This window comes from Cynocephalus volans, chromosome 1 (assembly GCF_027409185.1).
Source record: "Cynocephalus volans isolate mCynVol1 chromosome 1, mCynVol1.pri, whole genome shotgun sequence".
Taxonomy (NCBI): domain Eukaryota; kingdom Metazoa; phylum Chordata; class Mammalia; order Dermoptera; family Cynocephalidae; genus Cynocephalus; species Cynocephalus volans.
This window is the reverse complement of record NC_084460.1, coordinates 131,335,212-131,351,769: the sequence shown is the minus strand read 5'-3', so window position 1 is coordinate 131,351,769 and position 16,558 is coordinate 131,335,212. Positions and strand designations below refer to the sequence as shown.

Here is a 16,558-nt window from a genome sequence, read left to right as displayed (position 1 = left end):
ACATCAATGGAACAGAATAGGTAACCTAGAAACAGATTCACAGATATGCTCCAATAATTTTGACAAAAACCAAAAACAATTCAATGGAAGAGAGACAATCTTTTCAGCAAATGGTGCTACAGCAAATGAAAAAACATGCAACAGACTGAGGAAAAAAAAAATTGCAAGCCATATATCTGACAAAGGACTAGTGTCTAAAATATATAAAGAACTCTCCAACCTCAACAGTAAAAGAACAAGCAATCCTATCTGAACATGGCAAAAGACATAAAGAGACATTGTACCAAAGTTACACAGGTGGAAAATAAACACATGAAAAGATACACTTGTTAAGTTAAACTTCCCTGTGCTGACTTATACCAGATACACACGCACACACACACACACACACACAGATTAAGTCCTGATATTTAAAGACCTGAAGTTTTATATCCTCTCCTCTTTAACCCCCACAGTGCCCCAAGATCATCTATGTTGTAGTGAAAAAGGGGGGGGGAGGTATATAATAGTTCTCTTAGTTACTTCTCCATTTCATGTTAATTAAACAAAGTAAGAAAGGAATACAAACCAGCATCTCCTTCGACCTCCTTTTTCTTTGACCGCTTTATCTTCTTCTTTAGGACCTTCATGAGGAAGTTAGAAAATTTATTGTTTTCTCCAATGGCTGCTTGGAAACCAGCATAGAGTGCCTTTTCTTGGTCCTGGAGCTTAGAGATTTCATTCTTTTTCTCTTCCATCTCTTTAAGGGTTTCATTTATTTTCCACTAAATGAATAAAAACAAGAAAAAATAATAAATAAAATATTTCTGATAAACCAGGTTTAGAGAGTAATGTACTTCATAATGCAAGGTTATAGTCTGCCAGAATTTTTTTTAAAGCTTCTTAATAGGAGTTCACATTTCTGATGTTTGCAGAGTCATCCATTTATTTGGTTAAAATTTTATAATTCTTTTGTAAAAATCAGTTAAGTTCAGAATCAGGAAGATCAGCTTTTTAATGTCTAGCTTCCTCAAAGAAGTCTAAATCAAACAAATTGGAATTTTTACTCATATGTGAATGTCAGCTAATATTTTTGCATGTGTGGTCTCAAAAACAAAAGATTTTCAATGTATTGATATATGATAACTCAAACACAAAGACACATCATTTCTGGTGAAGCTGATAGACCTAAAAACTGATGTCACTATTTAGTATATAATATCTATTTAATAGAATCCTTATTTTTTTAAAACAAATATAGATAGTATAATTCATCACTTTAAATTTAACATATAGCTATAACAAATAAAGAAACTTTGTTTCCTACAATATATTATATATCACACTAAAACTAGTGTAATCTAATTATATATTACACTAAAACTAGCTATCACATATAAGAAACTTACCAATTTCTTTTTCAGCTATGTTTATAACGATAACATATAATCAAAACTCAATTTCATATGATAGCTGGTGACAAAAATATGGACTTTTAAAATCCATAGAACTAAATATAAGATTCACTTTTGAAAATTTCATTTTCCTACCTTACAAAATAACAGACCAAATTCATTAAAAATAACCAGCCATTTTTCTCTCACTAAGGATACTAATGATGGAGAACAAGCAGGAATAATGGGAAAAAGGGGGGTGGAAGAGAAGACAAGAGGGAAATTCAGTTAAGAAGAAAAAGAAAGCAAATCAGAATCAAGTTCCCTCTACTTCTAAGGGAGTAGCCAGCTGGGAATCTCCTGCCTGCCCCTACTTGCATATCCTGTTCCTCTTTGTCTAATGAATTAACACGCTCTTGAAGTATGTTTTCCTGTTTTTCAAAATTCTTGAGGAGAAGCATTTCTTGAAATAACGTGATATGGTGCAGGTCAGATAATTTCATCTGAGTATCTAGTTTCAGTTTTTGATGTCTCAGGAGACGGAGTTCTGCATCAAAAGTGACAATCAGTTCTTTAATCTGAGATAGAAAAAAGATTTGAGGATATGTTAGAAATTTTTAAAAAAATAAGTAAACATATTTTTAAAACTATCAGTACTAATTTTTTTAAAAGCATTTTTTCATTATGTCATTATTACAGATATGTGTGCATGTATGCATGTGTGTATAGTCATAGAAATGAATTTATTAATGGTATTAGACTTACTTCAAATAATTACTAAGTGAGAGGAATTCTGTAACTACAGTTCTTCCAGCTGTTTCTTCACCATTGATTAAGCCATCAATTAAGAATGTCCTCCTTACTGTACTGCAAGGACTACAAGGTCTTTATGGGTAGTGTTTACATCTGTCTCCTCTTTCTTTCCCCCAGTATCTCTACATTGCCTTTCATACAGTAAGCACAAACAAAAATTTCCCCCAATTTCTTATTTTGAAAAATTCCAAACCCACAGAATGGTAAATATTTTTACCTAGTTAAATATAATTATGGAGCCACAAGAAATCTGTTCAATCTTACTGTTTTACAGAGGAAGAAACTGAAGTCAAAAGTGATTTTCCTGAGATCAAAACTAATTTATTACAGAGGTGGGACATAAACCCAAGTATCCCAAGTCCTGGTCCAGGCCTTATTCCACTGCTGTCCTAATGACTTTTAAGGTCTTGTTTTTGCTCTGATTTTGGCACAGCTCTCTCTCAACTCATCCCAAAGGAGAAGAAGAGGTCAAGAGAGAGCCCAAGGGCTAATTCTCCTGAGGAAACTAGTATAATAGGAAGAGACCAACCATGACATGTTTTTTATCAGGTTGTACGGTGATAGGGTGCCTCAGCTGTCAAGAGTCTGTAATGAGAGACAACCCAGCCTGGGGCTGAGAAAGAAGAAGAGATCTGTGGGTTTGAGACAATGAAATTGCTAGAGAACTTTAGAGAGCTAAAAAAAAAAAAAAAAAAAACCAGCAGCAAGGAAAAGAAAAAAATTAAGCTTTTAAATAAGTATGGCTGTAGACTATGCGTTTGGGCTCCCCTCTAATACTTCTTTAACAAATTTGAATTATAACTAAATTTCTTTGGAGGCAAGACTATATTATCTTCAGTAAAACACCATTTCAATCTGGGCCACAAAGTTCTCCAAGTTTGTAAGGGTTACACTTGTTTCATTCTCTGTAATCTCTGTTTGCCTGTAAGCTATATGAGGATAGAAAATATATCCTTCTTGAGCATTGTTGTACCCCTACTACCTAGCTAGCACTGTCCCAACACACAGAATTCAATAAATATTTGTTAAATTAATAAAATAAATTAGTTACAATTAAATCAATCTAAACTTTTGACTGAATATTTACTATATGTCTGGCATTGTCCTGGACGATATGGTAGAATCCGAAGAAGTATATGTGGCCCCTCCCTCAAGAACTGTATAATGTAATTTGCAAGACAAAACTAACACGTGTGAAACAGAAAGAAAAATAAGTAAAACATGAGGTGCTGATTACAGGTTCAAGTGAAGTTTAGACATAAGGAGAGAGTATGTAATGTGGGCGGAAGACACAGGTGAGGGTTTGGAACGGGGCTGCACTTTGAATGATGACTCAACTCTGAAAGGAAGTCATGTCAATGCAGGTAGAAAGAAAGAGCAAAAGGAAAAGCACAGATATAAAACTCACAATGGTGCAGGAAGGAAAGGGGAGTGGGGGAGAGGCAGGAACAGTGAGAAAACAGGGCTGGATGAAGTAGAGATATGGGTGAGGAATAAGGTTGGGAAGCTGTAGGAGGCACCATCACAGGGTGGAGTTGGAAAGACACACTGAAGAAGGAGACCGTCTGGCTGGCAGCAGGGAGTTATCTATCCAAGAAAGGCTCTTTTCCTTTCATAGTTAGAGCACACCCTGCACAACTGGCCCTAGTCTTGTCCTGATTTTCTTAGAAATAAAAGTAGTTGCCATTCCAGCTCCAGAACAATTTTGAGCCCAGTCATCACCATAAACACTCCCACGAGGGAAGCAAATCACACATTAGAGAAAGAAGATGGTGTGAAAAGCACAGGGTGCGGTCCCCCCATTTCCCTGAAAGATTTTTATTGTTTCTTCCACTTTCCCTTCACCATGACTTCAGTTAGATGCCAAGTAACTAAAACGTGAGGTTGCCCTTCATTCTTAGTCAGTTTCCAAAAAGAAAAAAGTTAAAAAGCTCCACAAATTTCTGGGCAGAGCACAATGATTTTCAGAAGACCAAGGCTGGAGAGGAAGACAATCCATGAGTGAACGGTGAGCTGGTCAGCGCTTGGAGAAGGTTAGTGTAGAGAAATTTAAATGCATAAATAAGAAACTAGATCTAATTTTCCCCCTGCTCTCCTCCTTTTCAGCTTTCAATATAAACAGCTTCATCCCTTACCCTGTTGGTCAAATATTGCTGCATGTACAAGTGTTTAATCTCGTCCCTCTTCATAATCTCCAGCTCCACCTCAGTTGGCTTTGCTTTTTCAAATTCCATAAACTTTGGAATATCTAGACTGTATGCTGATGCCTTTGATGATCTAGATAATGAATCTCGTGTGGTCAAATCCCCATCCTTTCCAGAAGAGAGTTTGAGGAATCCTCCAGCTGTGCCTCCAGACCCTGCTTGCTCCACTTGGGAGGACTTGTTATCCTTACTTTTCATCTGCTGCTGTTTAAAGGCCAGGAGAGTTTCCTCATCATACTGAAATCTCTTTTCTGGAACTTCTTCTGGGTGTATCTCAGGGATTTGGGGAAGGGGAGTGTGCTTGGATATTGGAAGAGCCGACTGAATGTTCTTCAGTTCTTGTACCAGACACTGTATTTCCTCAATAACAGCCACTTTAAGGTCTCGGAGAGAGAGGATGCACTTGTTCATGTGCTTTTTCTTTCCATGGACCTGAAAAACAGAAGAGGAAGAAAGCAAAATGACAACCCTTTCACAAAGGACAGTCTGAAATATGGTTTGCTCTTGTCCCTTGACTAGTAGGCCTAGCAAAAATTCAGGATAAAAATTGATATGATCACTCCTGTTCACCGCTAATTTATCCTTTTCCCTAGCTTTTAGGCTTTTTCCCACTAGTCCCTCCAACATGGGAGGCTAATCTGGATATGACCTCTGGTATCCCTTTGCTTTCCGTGATTTGTTCCCTTCAGCTGACTCATGTGGCTGAGCTTCCTTGTCCTCCTTCACCACTCCATGGAAGCCCTTTCTGGAGCCTTGTGCTCAACTGAGTACTCTCCCCTGGGAGGGGAAGGCTATTAACTGCCTTTCCCTGCTGGAACCTTTAGACTCACCTAGGGCTGCTCACCTATGGCCGAACTACAGATTAGCCTATTTTCATTCTGTATTTCGGCCATGCAATTACTGTTACTCCTTGTGTAGGCAAGCTCATGATCCTAGTTTCAGTATCGTGTCACACCAAGAGATTCCAGGATGCTTCCTTCCTACTCTATTTATCTAAGCCAAGCTGTGCCTCTGCCTCCAGGCACAGGTGCTATACATGCCCCTTGCTCCTTCATGACCAGCTCTCTCCCTGATCTGTGTTTCTTAAATGCCCTTATCAGGGCCTAAGGGCACATGTAACCCTACCTCCTGTGTGCAGTTAGCCTACTAGATGGTCCAGAGGCCATTAAGAGTTACTTTGCATAAATATATAGCTTTTAAAAAAAAGATCAAAAGGCACTTCAATCTGTCTTATAAAACTTACCTGTATATTTACTATCTAGGAAGCAAAAACACTGTAACAAGATAGAAGAGACATTTTGCATACTTGAGAATAAACCATTAAACCATTAAATTAAAAAAAAAAAAACATTAAAGCATTTAAACTGAAAATAAACCATTAAAGCATTTAAACTCAAAAGCTAGCACTTTGAGTGAATAAGAAAGCACTGCTGAAGTGCCTAGAGGATTGAGGATAAGGCCTACAAGAACAATCTCAAACCACTATGTTAGCTATAAGGTCTACCTCTTTGAGGAGCCCTCTTTACATGTTAACTCTTTCTTTCCAGTTTTTCAAATATTATACAAACTTAAACATTGACCAGGGGACAGGGGAACATACAATACACTTTTTTAAATGCTTAATACTTTTCAACGATTTTGAATTTGACCATGACAATAGTGACCATTTATTGATTTTGACCATTACATTAACCCCATGAGGTAGACTAGACATAACTTATTGTTGTTTATTGGTATTAATACTCTTTTTACAGTTGAGTTAAGTGAGGCTTAGGCAGACTAGCATGGCTTAGCAAAGTTCATATTGCTGTGAAGTGGCAGAGATGGAAACAGAACAGTGGTCTCCTGACTTGTAGAATAAGATGTTCTAGATTATTTTACACTGCCATTTTAATAAAGTAGATTTCAAACTAATGCAATTAAGTTCAAGATATATCACACCTGCCCATCTTCTCTAACTGGACTATAAAATTTCAGTTTGGGTGACTGATAAATTACGGTGATAACATTTCTTTAGATGATGGATGGAACGTGATAGACTTAAAAGAATTATCTTAGATGAAGAGTTAGAAAAACAAGCCAAATGGTCACTAATAAAATGCCTAAAATGTCCATTTTGACCAAAAAGATACAGGGATGCAGTTATAAGCCATAAAAATATATTTGTGGGTGATATGAATTGCCATGCCAAGATCCTTGTACTGTTGGCATATAGAATATCTTTGGTGAAATAGAAAAAGACATCCGTTCCTCAGGACACTTCATTTCTATTTGTCAGAAAAATCATAAAATATTCAAATATACTATATCTGTGATAAGATTGACAGCCTCTCCAATATGATGCCTTAAAATGTGCAACCTGCACAACCATATTAGAGATCCAAGTACCAAATTCTTCTAGAAAGGGTAGCTCAGGTGTCTCCTAAGCCTCCAAGTGTGAAAAGTCACTTGTCAGTTCACATGGTGATTAAGGAATTAATATGGCAGGAAGAGGAAACTTTAATAAGAAAATGGGGATAGAAATCAGGATGATTGTAAGCAGTTTGGAAGAACACAGAGAGAGTCAGAAAGGAGTATATTAATTGGTTAATATTGAGTTACCTATAAAAATTTAGAATTCCTGCAAAGAAAGGCTAAGCAAGGGCCTTTTTTCCTGAGTCCTTGGTGGTCCAGGCAGCCAAAAACTAAATTCAGTGGGGATTTGCTTGAACTTAAGAGGTTCGAAGTCCACAAAATATTGTGCTTTCACCCATGAAACTATTGTTGAGCCATGTAATTGATGTCAAAGCTGGTTTTGCCATATTAACTGACTAATGTGGGCAAATCTTTGGTCCACTCTGGATCTCAGTTTCCTCATTTGTGAAAAGAGGACAGTCTACATAATCATAAAAGTCTTTTCCAGTTCTTTTTTTAAAAAGAAAGAACATTTATTTATTTGTTTTTACGGCTGGCTGGTTTGGGGATCTGAACCTGTGACCTTGGTGTTACAAGGCTGCACTCTAACCAACTGAGCTAACTGGCCAGCCTGTCTTTTCTAGTTCTAAATTTCTATAGTCTTTGGAGCAGATAGAGAAATGGGTGGTTTCAGCAGAATTCAATCAAAAACCCAGAGTGCTTTCTCACTGTCATGAAACCTGTGGATAAGTACCAAAGAGTCAAGGTATCCCAGTTCCTCTTCCTTCTTGGCAGCATTTATTCTCATATGCTCAGGTATTTTGTAGTCTGGGGCTGTCTTCAAATTGAAATCTCCCATATACACCTGAGCTTCTTTGATGGCTTGAAGATCTTTGGGATCCTCAAAGTCATCAGCAGGTTTACTCTTGTATCTATCAGAAAAATAGACAACATAGACACAAATACAACAATAAACTCTAGTTTGTCCACTTTAATACAGATATATATTAAAATTCAATCATGAAGCAAAAGTACAATTCTGTGTCTGTAATGCCACTTTTGTTTGTAAAGCCCAAGCATTTTTTAGAAGTTAATGACTATTTTTAAAGCATCCCAAGCAAAATAATACCTCATCATAAAAACACAAACCAATCACCAGATTGTACTGAAATATCTGAATCATTGTTAGGCTTTGGTTCACTTCAAAGTAATTCATATTAAGATTGTTATTTATTCCCTTAATTTAAATTAAACTTTGAAAATTGGGTGGTTTTTAAAAATTGCTAAAATGTCAATCTAACTTTTTTTATTACATGAGTGATTATCATAAAATTTTCAAAAAGGTGTCCAATTCAAAATAACAGCTGAGCATATGTGTTTGCCTCCCCCTCTCTTTCCAAATTCCATGGAAATGACAGTATAGAGGTATGAAAAGTAATAAATTATCAGGAAAGCTGAGAATGGGATAGAAAGACATGAGCAAACCACTGATATTGATACACTCTGAAAGACAGAAAGAAGATGAAATTATATTAATGAATAAACCAGACCACAGAAAACTATAACCCAGAATACCTGCAGGAGAAGGCTACAAAAAGGACTGAATACGATCTTCTTGGTAGAGTCCTTAGGAAGCTCCAAGCACAAAGGCATGGGTCTTTTGGGGTCACTTGTGAATGGCCCCTATAAGACAAGTTATCTCCAGCTGGTGGGAACATAAGTGATTCCCAAGCACAAAGGGGGCAGGTACAAAGGGTGCAATAGAATGCTAGACATATTTGGCAAAATCAATCAAAGGATGAAAAAGGAATGGCTGAACTAGTTGGGCTCCCCAAATTTCCATACATACAAAGCAGTCGCAACCTTTATATCCAGACTAAAACTGAAGAACTACTCTCTACAGAAACTGAACTCTATGTTTGGGAAGTACTAAGGTACCTGAGGGTATAGGTTGGCTCTGCATTGTAAGGCTCTTATTTGGAAGACCCCAATATACCTGTGTAATTCTCTAAAGTGAAGCCTGCCAGCCAACATGAACATGTACATTTGTAGTCAGCCCTTTTCTTTAGGAGAAAGTCTTTTTTAGAAAACAAGCATACAAAAGAGCAGAGGAAACCCATACCATCTACTTTATTAATTGCCAATCATTCGTGACAACTGTACTAAAAGGAAGGATTAATATTTTAAAAGGAAGGAAAGAAGAAAGGAATGAATGAGCCAGTGAATGCAGAAAGAGTAGAAGGGAGGGAAGAAAAGAAAAGAAGGAAGAGGCAAAGAAAGGAAAACAGAAAGAAAGGAAGACAGAAAGAAAGAAAGATAAAAAAAAGAAAAGAGGTACTTCTGTTTCTGGCCATGTGAGAGAAACAGGGTCCATAACTATCCTCATGATGTAAGCAACTAGAAAAACTGAACAAAAAATATGAAACAACTCTGTTCAGACAGCAGACGTAGGCAGCATAAAACTGTAGTTCCTGAGAGAAATGAAAAGAAGAAATCCTTACTATCTCCTGGCTTTCTGCATGGAGGAAACTACCAGACTGTGGAGTAGGACCAGCATGCTAAATATAGCCCAATGAACTCATGGAATGAAGAGAAAGAGATCAGAGTCCAGGGAAGCCAAAGTGGTTAAAACTTGTGGGAAAGAATATCAGAGGTACACCTCCAGAAATCTACATAGGACTTCCAATTTTTTGAATGAGTAATGTGAAACACCATCCAAAGAACAACTTCCAGGAAAAGTACAGTTACTGGGAAGCTGTAAAACAAATAATTCTCATAGTTTGCACATAGCTGGGAATCACTTATGTTCCCACCAGCTGGAGAGAACTTGTCCTATAGGGGACATTCATGAGTGACCCTAAAAGACTCATGTCTTTAAAGTAGGAAAAACAGAAGATCTGAACCACATTATTGATCACCTTGTCCTAACTGACATTTATAGAACACTACTCCCAAAAATGTAAGAAAGCATACTCTTTTCAAGCACATGTAGACAGACCATATGCAGGGCCATAAAACAGTTCCCAATAAACTGAAAGAATTTAAATTATACAGATTATTTTCTATTACCACAAAAAATTAAACTAGAAATCTAACAGGAAGATTTTTTTTTAACCCCAAATATTTGGGAGCTAAATAGCACACATCAAAATAAACCACAAATCAAGGAAGAAATCACAAGGGATGTTAGAAATACTGTGAACTGGGCTGCCCGTGGCTCACTCGGGAGAGTGCGGCACTGGGAGCGCTGACTATATAGGGATGGCCGGTGTGCTCACTGGCTGAGCGTGGTGCGGATGACACCAAGCCAAGGGTTGCAATCCCCTTACCAGTCACAAAAAATTTTTTAAAAAAGAAAGAAATACTGTGAACTGAGTGATAATGAAAATATATCATATCAAAAATTGTGAAATGTAGCTAACTCAGTCCTAAGAAGGAAATTTATATTTTAAATGCTTATGTTAGAAAAGAAGAAAGTTATAGAATCAAAACTTACTAAGTTTACACCTTAAGAAGCAAGAAAGAAAAAGCTAATTAAATCTGAATTAATTAGAAGGGAAAAAATTCTTTTAAAAAATCAATGACACAGAAAGCAGACAAAGAATATTAAGAAAATGTATGACCAAAAGCTAATTCTTTGAAAAGATCAATAAAATTCATAAATCATGAAGTGGAATGATCACCAAAAAAAGAGAAGATATAAATTAACAATATCATGAATTAAATAGGGGACATCAAAACAAATGCTACAGAAATTAAAATAAAAATAATGGAATAATGTAAACCACTTTATGCCAATAAATTTGATGACCTACATGAAATGCAGGAATTCCTTGAAAGACACAAATTACCAAAACTGTTCTAAGAAAAAAACAGAAAACCTGAATAGCACTATAACAATTAAAATTTTGTATTTGTATTTAAAACCTTCTCTCAAAGAATACTCCACTGATAAATTCTATCAAATATTTAAGGAATAAATATCAAACCTGCCTAAATTCTTTCAAAAAATAGAAGAAAAAAAGAATACTTCCAAACTCATTTTGTAAAACCAGTATTACTCTAACAACCCAGAAAAGACATTACATAAAAATAAAACTATAGATCAAATTTTTCACTAATAAATACTCAAAAGTCCTCAATAAACTACTAGCAAATCAAATCCAGCAGTATTTCTTAAAGGATGACATACCATGATGAAGTGAGATTTATCCTAGAAATGCCAGTTTGATTTAACATTTGAAATCAATCACTGCAACTCACAATATTGAAGACTACAAGAAAAAAGTATACGATCATCTCAATATACATATAAAAAGCATTTCATAAAATTCAACACCCATTCTTGATTTTTAAAAAATAATTAAATAAAAACACTTTTAACAAACTTGGAATAATAGGGAATTTCCTCCACCTGGCAAAGTGCTTGTAAAGGGATGACATTGCACTTGATCATGAAAGACTGAATGCTTTCTCCCTAATACTGGAAATAAAACAAGGACATCTACTCTCACCATTTTTATTCAACATTGTTCCACATGTTCTAGACAATACAATGAGCAAGAAAAGAGATTTAAAAAAAAAAAAAGAAAAGAAAAGAAACCAAAGAGATTGAAGGGGAAGAATCAGTCCTTACTGAAAAGTGATGTCAGCAAACTGGCAGTATAAGCAGCCCCGGGCCCTCCTTCTCCTCATAAACACAGTGATTCAGCAACAGCTCACAGACAAATTTTCTTTGTAGGAGATCCAGAAGGTAATCTTGCACCATGGACAAACTGAAACCAGATTCAGTCAGAAGAGAGATTCTGGACACATTCTGACAAGAATTGTACCCCAGGCACAGAACCATACAATCAAGAAGAGAATTCCTAGATTCTAGCTTCTTCCAAAGGAGGGAAGGGTTTGTTTTGCACATCTAGTGCCCCAACTTTTCTGAGGGGGCTCCCTAGAGGACTGGCTTCTGTCTTGCTAGTCTGAGAGCTCTAATGGGATCAGAACCATCTAGCACGTAGAGGAGAATGAAGATGGCAATTTGAGCTAAAGATGGCATAGATCCTCCCCCTTGCTCAGCACAGAGTGAGTGGATGAAAAATCCCAGCTCTCATATTCTCCTTAGAGAGGAAGAGAGTTGGTCTGCCTGAACTTCTCCAGGGTTGCCCATAGAAATGGTATTTGTCTTGCCAGTCTTGAAACTCTGATGGATCCTGTGCAATCTACCTGCCTGACATAGAACAGAAATGGTGATTTGGACTGGTCGACACCACAGCTCCCCCCACCCCAGGCTGAGCACACAGAGAGGGTATAAAACCCACAGCTACCTATTTCTCCCTAGAAAGGAAATGTTGGTAGAAGCTCCCAGAACCTCTGGCTAGACTAATTGGTGAAGGTCTTTTTACAAGGCCAGTTCATGAAGACTGAGAGAGGTGCCTGCTTTGTCTCATGCACAGACACCAACACAGAAAGACAAGGAAAATGAAAAATCAGACAAAGATGTCCCAAACAAAGGAACAAGATAAATCTGCAGAAACTAACCCTAATGAAATGGAATTATATGATTTATCTGACAGGAAATTAAAAATATGTCATAAAGATGCTCACCAAAGTAAAAAGAACAATGCATGAACAAAGTGAGAATTTCAGCAGAGTTAAAAAATATTAAAAAGTACAAAACAAAAATCATCAAGTTGAAAAACAAAAAAATTAAACTAAAAATTTCACTAGAGAGGTTCAACAGCATACTAAAACAAGCAGAAAAAAGAGATCAGCAAACTAAAACACAGATTATTGGATATAATTCAGTAAGAGGAGAAAAAAGAAAAAAGTATAAAAAAGAGTGAGGAAAGTTTGAAAGACTTATGGAACACCATCAAGCAGAATAATATAGGTATTATGAGAGTCAGAGAAAAAGAACATATAGAAGAAAGAACCAGGAGCTTAATTCAAAGAAATAATGGCTGAAAACATCCCAAATCTAGGGAAGGAAACAGACATCCGGATCTGAGAAGCCCAAAGTCACCAAATAGGATGATCCTCCCAAAAATTTCACACCAAGACACATTATAATTAAAGTGTCAAAAGTCAAAGAGAGAACTTTGAAAGCAGCAAAAGTGACTTGTCACATATAAAGGAACCTCAATGAGACAACCAGTGGATTTTTCAGTAGAAGCCTTGGAGCGAGTGGGATGATATATTCAAAATGCTGGGGAAAATAACCCATTGACCAAGAATACTATAATCAACAAAACTGTCCTTCAAAAATGAAGGAGATATGATGATTCCCAAACAAACAAAAGCTCAGGGAATTTATCAGCACTAGAACTGTCATACAAGAAATGCTAAATGGAGTTCTTCAAATTGAAATGAAAGAATGCTAAACCACAATATGATAGCATAAGGAAGTATGACACTTATTGGTAAAAGTAAATATATAGACAAATACAGAATACTGTAATACTGTAATGGTGGTGGATAAACCTCATTTAATTCTAGTATAAAAGTTAGAGACAAAAGTATTAAAAAAATTATAACTTAAAAATGTTAAAAGATATAGTATATGAATAGATGGTGTCAACAATAACATAAATTGTGGGTGGGAGAGAGTTAACGTGTAGACTTTTTATATGTGATTGAACTTAAGATGTTATCAGCTTAAAAGATTGCTATAACTATATTTTATGTAAGCCCCAAGTTAACCACCAAAAAATACCTATAGAATTTACACAGAAGAAAAAGTGAAAGAAATCAAAGCATATCAACACAAACATCAACAAAACATAAAGGAAGACAGCAAGAGAAGGAAAGACCAACAAAAGAAATAAAAGACTAACAGGAAACAATGAACAAAATAGCAATAGTAAATCCTTCCCTATTAATAACTACTTTATTTTTAAAATTTATTTAATAACATTATTATTTTTTTACATTCTAAGATGTTGTGGAGCAGTTGGTGGGGAGCGGGAGAAGGGAAGGGGGAAGGAAATAGGGTGAGAGGAGTTGGAAGGGGGGGCTGGTTGAGGCCTGTGGCACTCCCCTCTTCTGGCAGAGGAGACCAAGGGGCTTCCAGCAGTAGCTGGGTCATTGCTGGGCTGGATCCAGGTTTCAAGAGTGTGTGGCTGAAGCTCTAGGCCCTCCACCACTACGGTTTGGGAGCACAGGGCATCTCTGGTGGTGGTTCAATGGTCATCGCTGGGCTTGGTGTGGACCTTGGAGGGGAGTGGCTGAGTTCCTCAGTCCCCCACCTCCCCAGCTTGGGATTCCTGGGCACTTCCAGCAGAGACTCAATGGTTATCACTGGGCTGGTTGCGGATGCTGGGGGGACATGGCTGAGGCCATTGGTCCCCTGTGATCCTGGCTCAGGATCCCAAGGAACTTCCTGTGATTGCTCAGTGGTCATCACTGGGCTGGTTGTTGATATTGGGAGGGGCATAGCTGAGTCCCTTGGCCCAGGGTGCTTCCAGCAGTGGCTCAGTGGTCATTACTGGGCTAGTTGTGTATGTTGAGGGGTGTGGTTGAGGACCTCAGCCCCCCCCAATAACTACTTTAAATGTAAATGTATTAAACTTCCCAATCTAAAAACATAGAGTGCCTGAATAGATAAAAAGAATAGGACACAACCTGGCTAAAAGTGAAGGAATGAAAGAAGATATTCCATGCAAATGGAAGCAAAAGAAAGCAGGAAAAATAGACTTGAAGTCAAAATACTTATACCAGAAAAAATTGATTTTAAGTCAAAGACTGTCACAAGACACAAAGAAGGACATTATAAAAGATAAAATGGTCAGTCTGCCTGGAAGATATAACAATTACAAAGATATATTCATCCAACATCAGATCACCTAAATTTACAAAGCAAACATTACAGAAGTGAAGGGAGAAAGAGATGAAATATAATGATAGTAGGAGGCTTCAATACTCCACTTTCAATACTAGACATCCAGACAGAAGATCAATAAAGAAACAGAGGATTTGCAGAACACTATAGACCAAATGAACTTAACAGACATATACAAAACATTCCACCCAACGACAGCAGAATACATATTCTTCTCAAGCGCACACAGAACTTTCTCCAAGATAGATTACATGTTAGGTCACAAAACAATTTCTAACAAATTTAAGAAGACTGAAATCATACTAAGTATCTTTTCAGGCCACATTGGAATGAAACCAGAAATCAACAGCAGAAAAAAAAAAGTGGAAATTTCACAAATATGTGGAAATTAAAGAAGACATTCTTGAACAACCATTGGGTAAAAAAGAGATCAAAAAGGAAACTATAAAATAACTTTAGACAAATGAAAACAAAAACCAATATACCAAAATTTATGGGATGCAGCAGCAAAAGATTTACTATGAGAAAAACGTATTGTGATAAATGCCTACACTGAAGAAGAAAGACCACAAATAAACAACCTACCTTAACACCTCAAAGAGCTAGAAAGAGAAGAACAAATGAAGCCATAAGTTAGCAGAAGGAAGGAAATAACAAATATTAGAGCAGAAATAAATAAAATAGAAAATAGAAACATAATTTAAAAATTAACAAAATTAAGAGGTGGTTTTTTGAAAAGATAAACAAAACTGACAAAGTTGTAGCTAGACTAAGTAAAAAGATGAAAGGCTCAAATAAATAAAAATTAGAAAAGAAAGAAAAGACACTGCAACTGATATCCCAGAAATAAAAATAATCATAACAGACTTTTATAAACAATTGTACACCAACAAAGTGAATAATCTAGAAGAAATTTATAAATTCTGAGAAACATAAAACCTACCAAGACTGAATTGTGAAGAAAGTCTGAACTGACATTTAACTAAAATGGAGATTGTATCCATAATCAAAAACCTTACAACAAAGAAAAGTATGGAACAGATGGCTTCACTGGTAAATTCTACCAAACACTTAAAGAAGAATTAATGCCAATATTTCTCAAACTCTTTCAAAAAAACTGAAGAGGGAACACTTTCAAACTCATTTTATGAGGCCAGCATTACCTTTATATCAAAGCCAGAAAATACACCACAAGAAAAGAAAACTATAGGCTGATATGCCTGATGAATATCGATACAAAAATCCTTAACAAAATACTAGCAAACCAAATCCCATGGCACATTAAATGATCATACACTATGACCAAATGGGATCATCCCTGTGAAGCAAGGATGGTTCAGCGCACTTAAATCAATTAATTTGATTAACCACATTAATAGAACAAAGGATAAATATAGGCATCTCAATAGATGCAGCAAAAACATCTGACAAATCCGACACCTGTTCTTGTCAAAAACTCTCAACAAACTGGGAATAGATGAAAAGTACTTCAACATAATAAAGGTCATATGTTAAAAGCCCACAGCTAACACCCTTCTCATCAGTGAAAAACTAAGTGCTTTTCCTCTAAGACCAGGAAGAAGGTAAGGATGCCCATTCTCACCCACTTCTATTTAACGTAATACCAGAAGTCCTAGCCAATGCAATTAGGTAAGAAAACAAAATAAAAGGCACACAAACAGAAAGGAAAAAGTAAATCATTCTTGTTTGCAGATGACATGATCTTATAAATAGAAATCACTAAAGACTACCTAAAAGAATTGTTAGAACTAGTAAACAAATTTAGTAAAGTTTAAGGATAAAAAGTCAACATACAAAAGCAGTTGCATATACACTAACTACAAACTATCTGAAAGGAAATTAGGAAAACAATTCCAGTTACAGTAGCACCGAAAAGAATAAAATTCTGAGGAGTAAGCTTAACTAGTGTTAAAAGACTTGTA

General features: G+C 36.3%; 1 protein-coding gene across 1 annotated transcript in view; it reads right to left on the bottom strand.

Moving 5' to 3' along the window:
• Positions 1-16,558, bottom strand: part of CFAP44 (cilia and flagella associated protein 44) — a 116,278-nt gene that overhangs the window by 23,330 nt on the left and 76,390 nt on the right. The window contains exons 26-29 of the mRNA XM_063111114.1: positions 7,539-7,716; positions 4,322-4,822; positions 1,748-1,951; positions 569-764 (exon numbers count right to left, since the gene is read on the bottom strand). Coding sequence (XP_062967184.1) covers positions 569-764; positions 1,748-1,951; positions 4,322-4,822; positions 7,539-7,716 — 1,079 coding nt within the window. The remainder of the gene's footprint in view (positions 1-568; positions 765-1,747; positions 1,952-4,321; positions 4,823-7,538; positions 7,717-16,558) is intronic.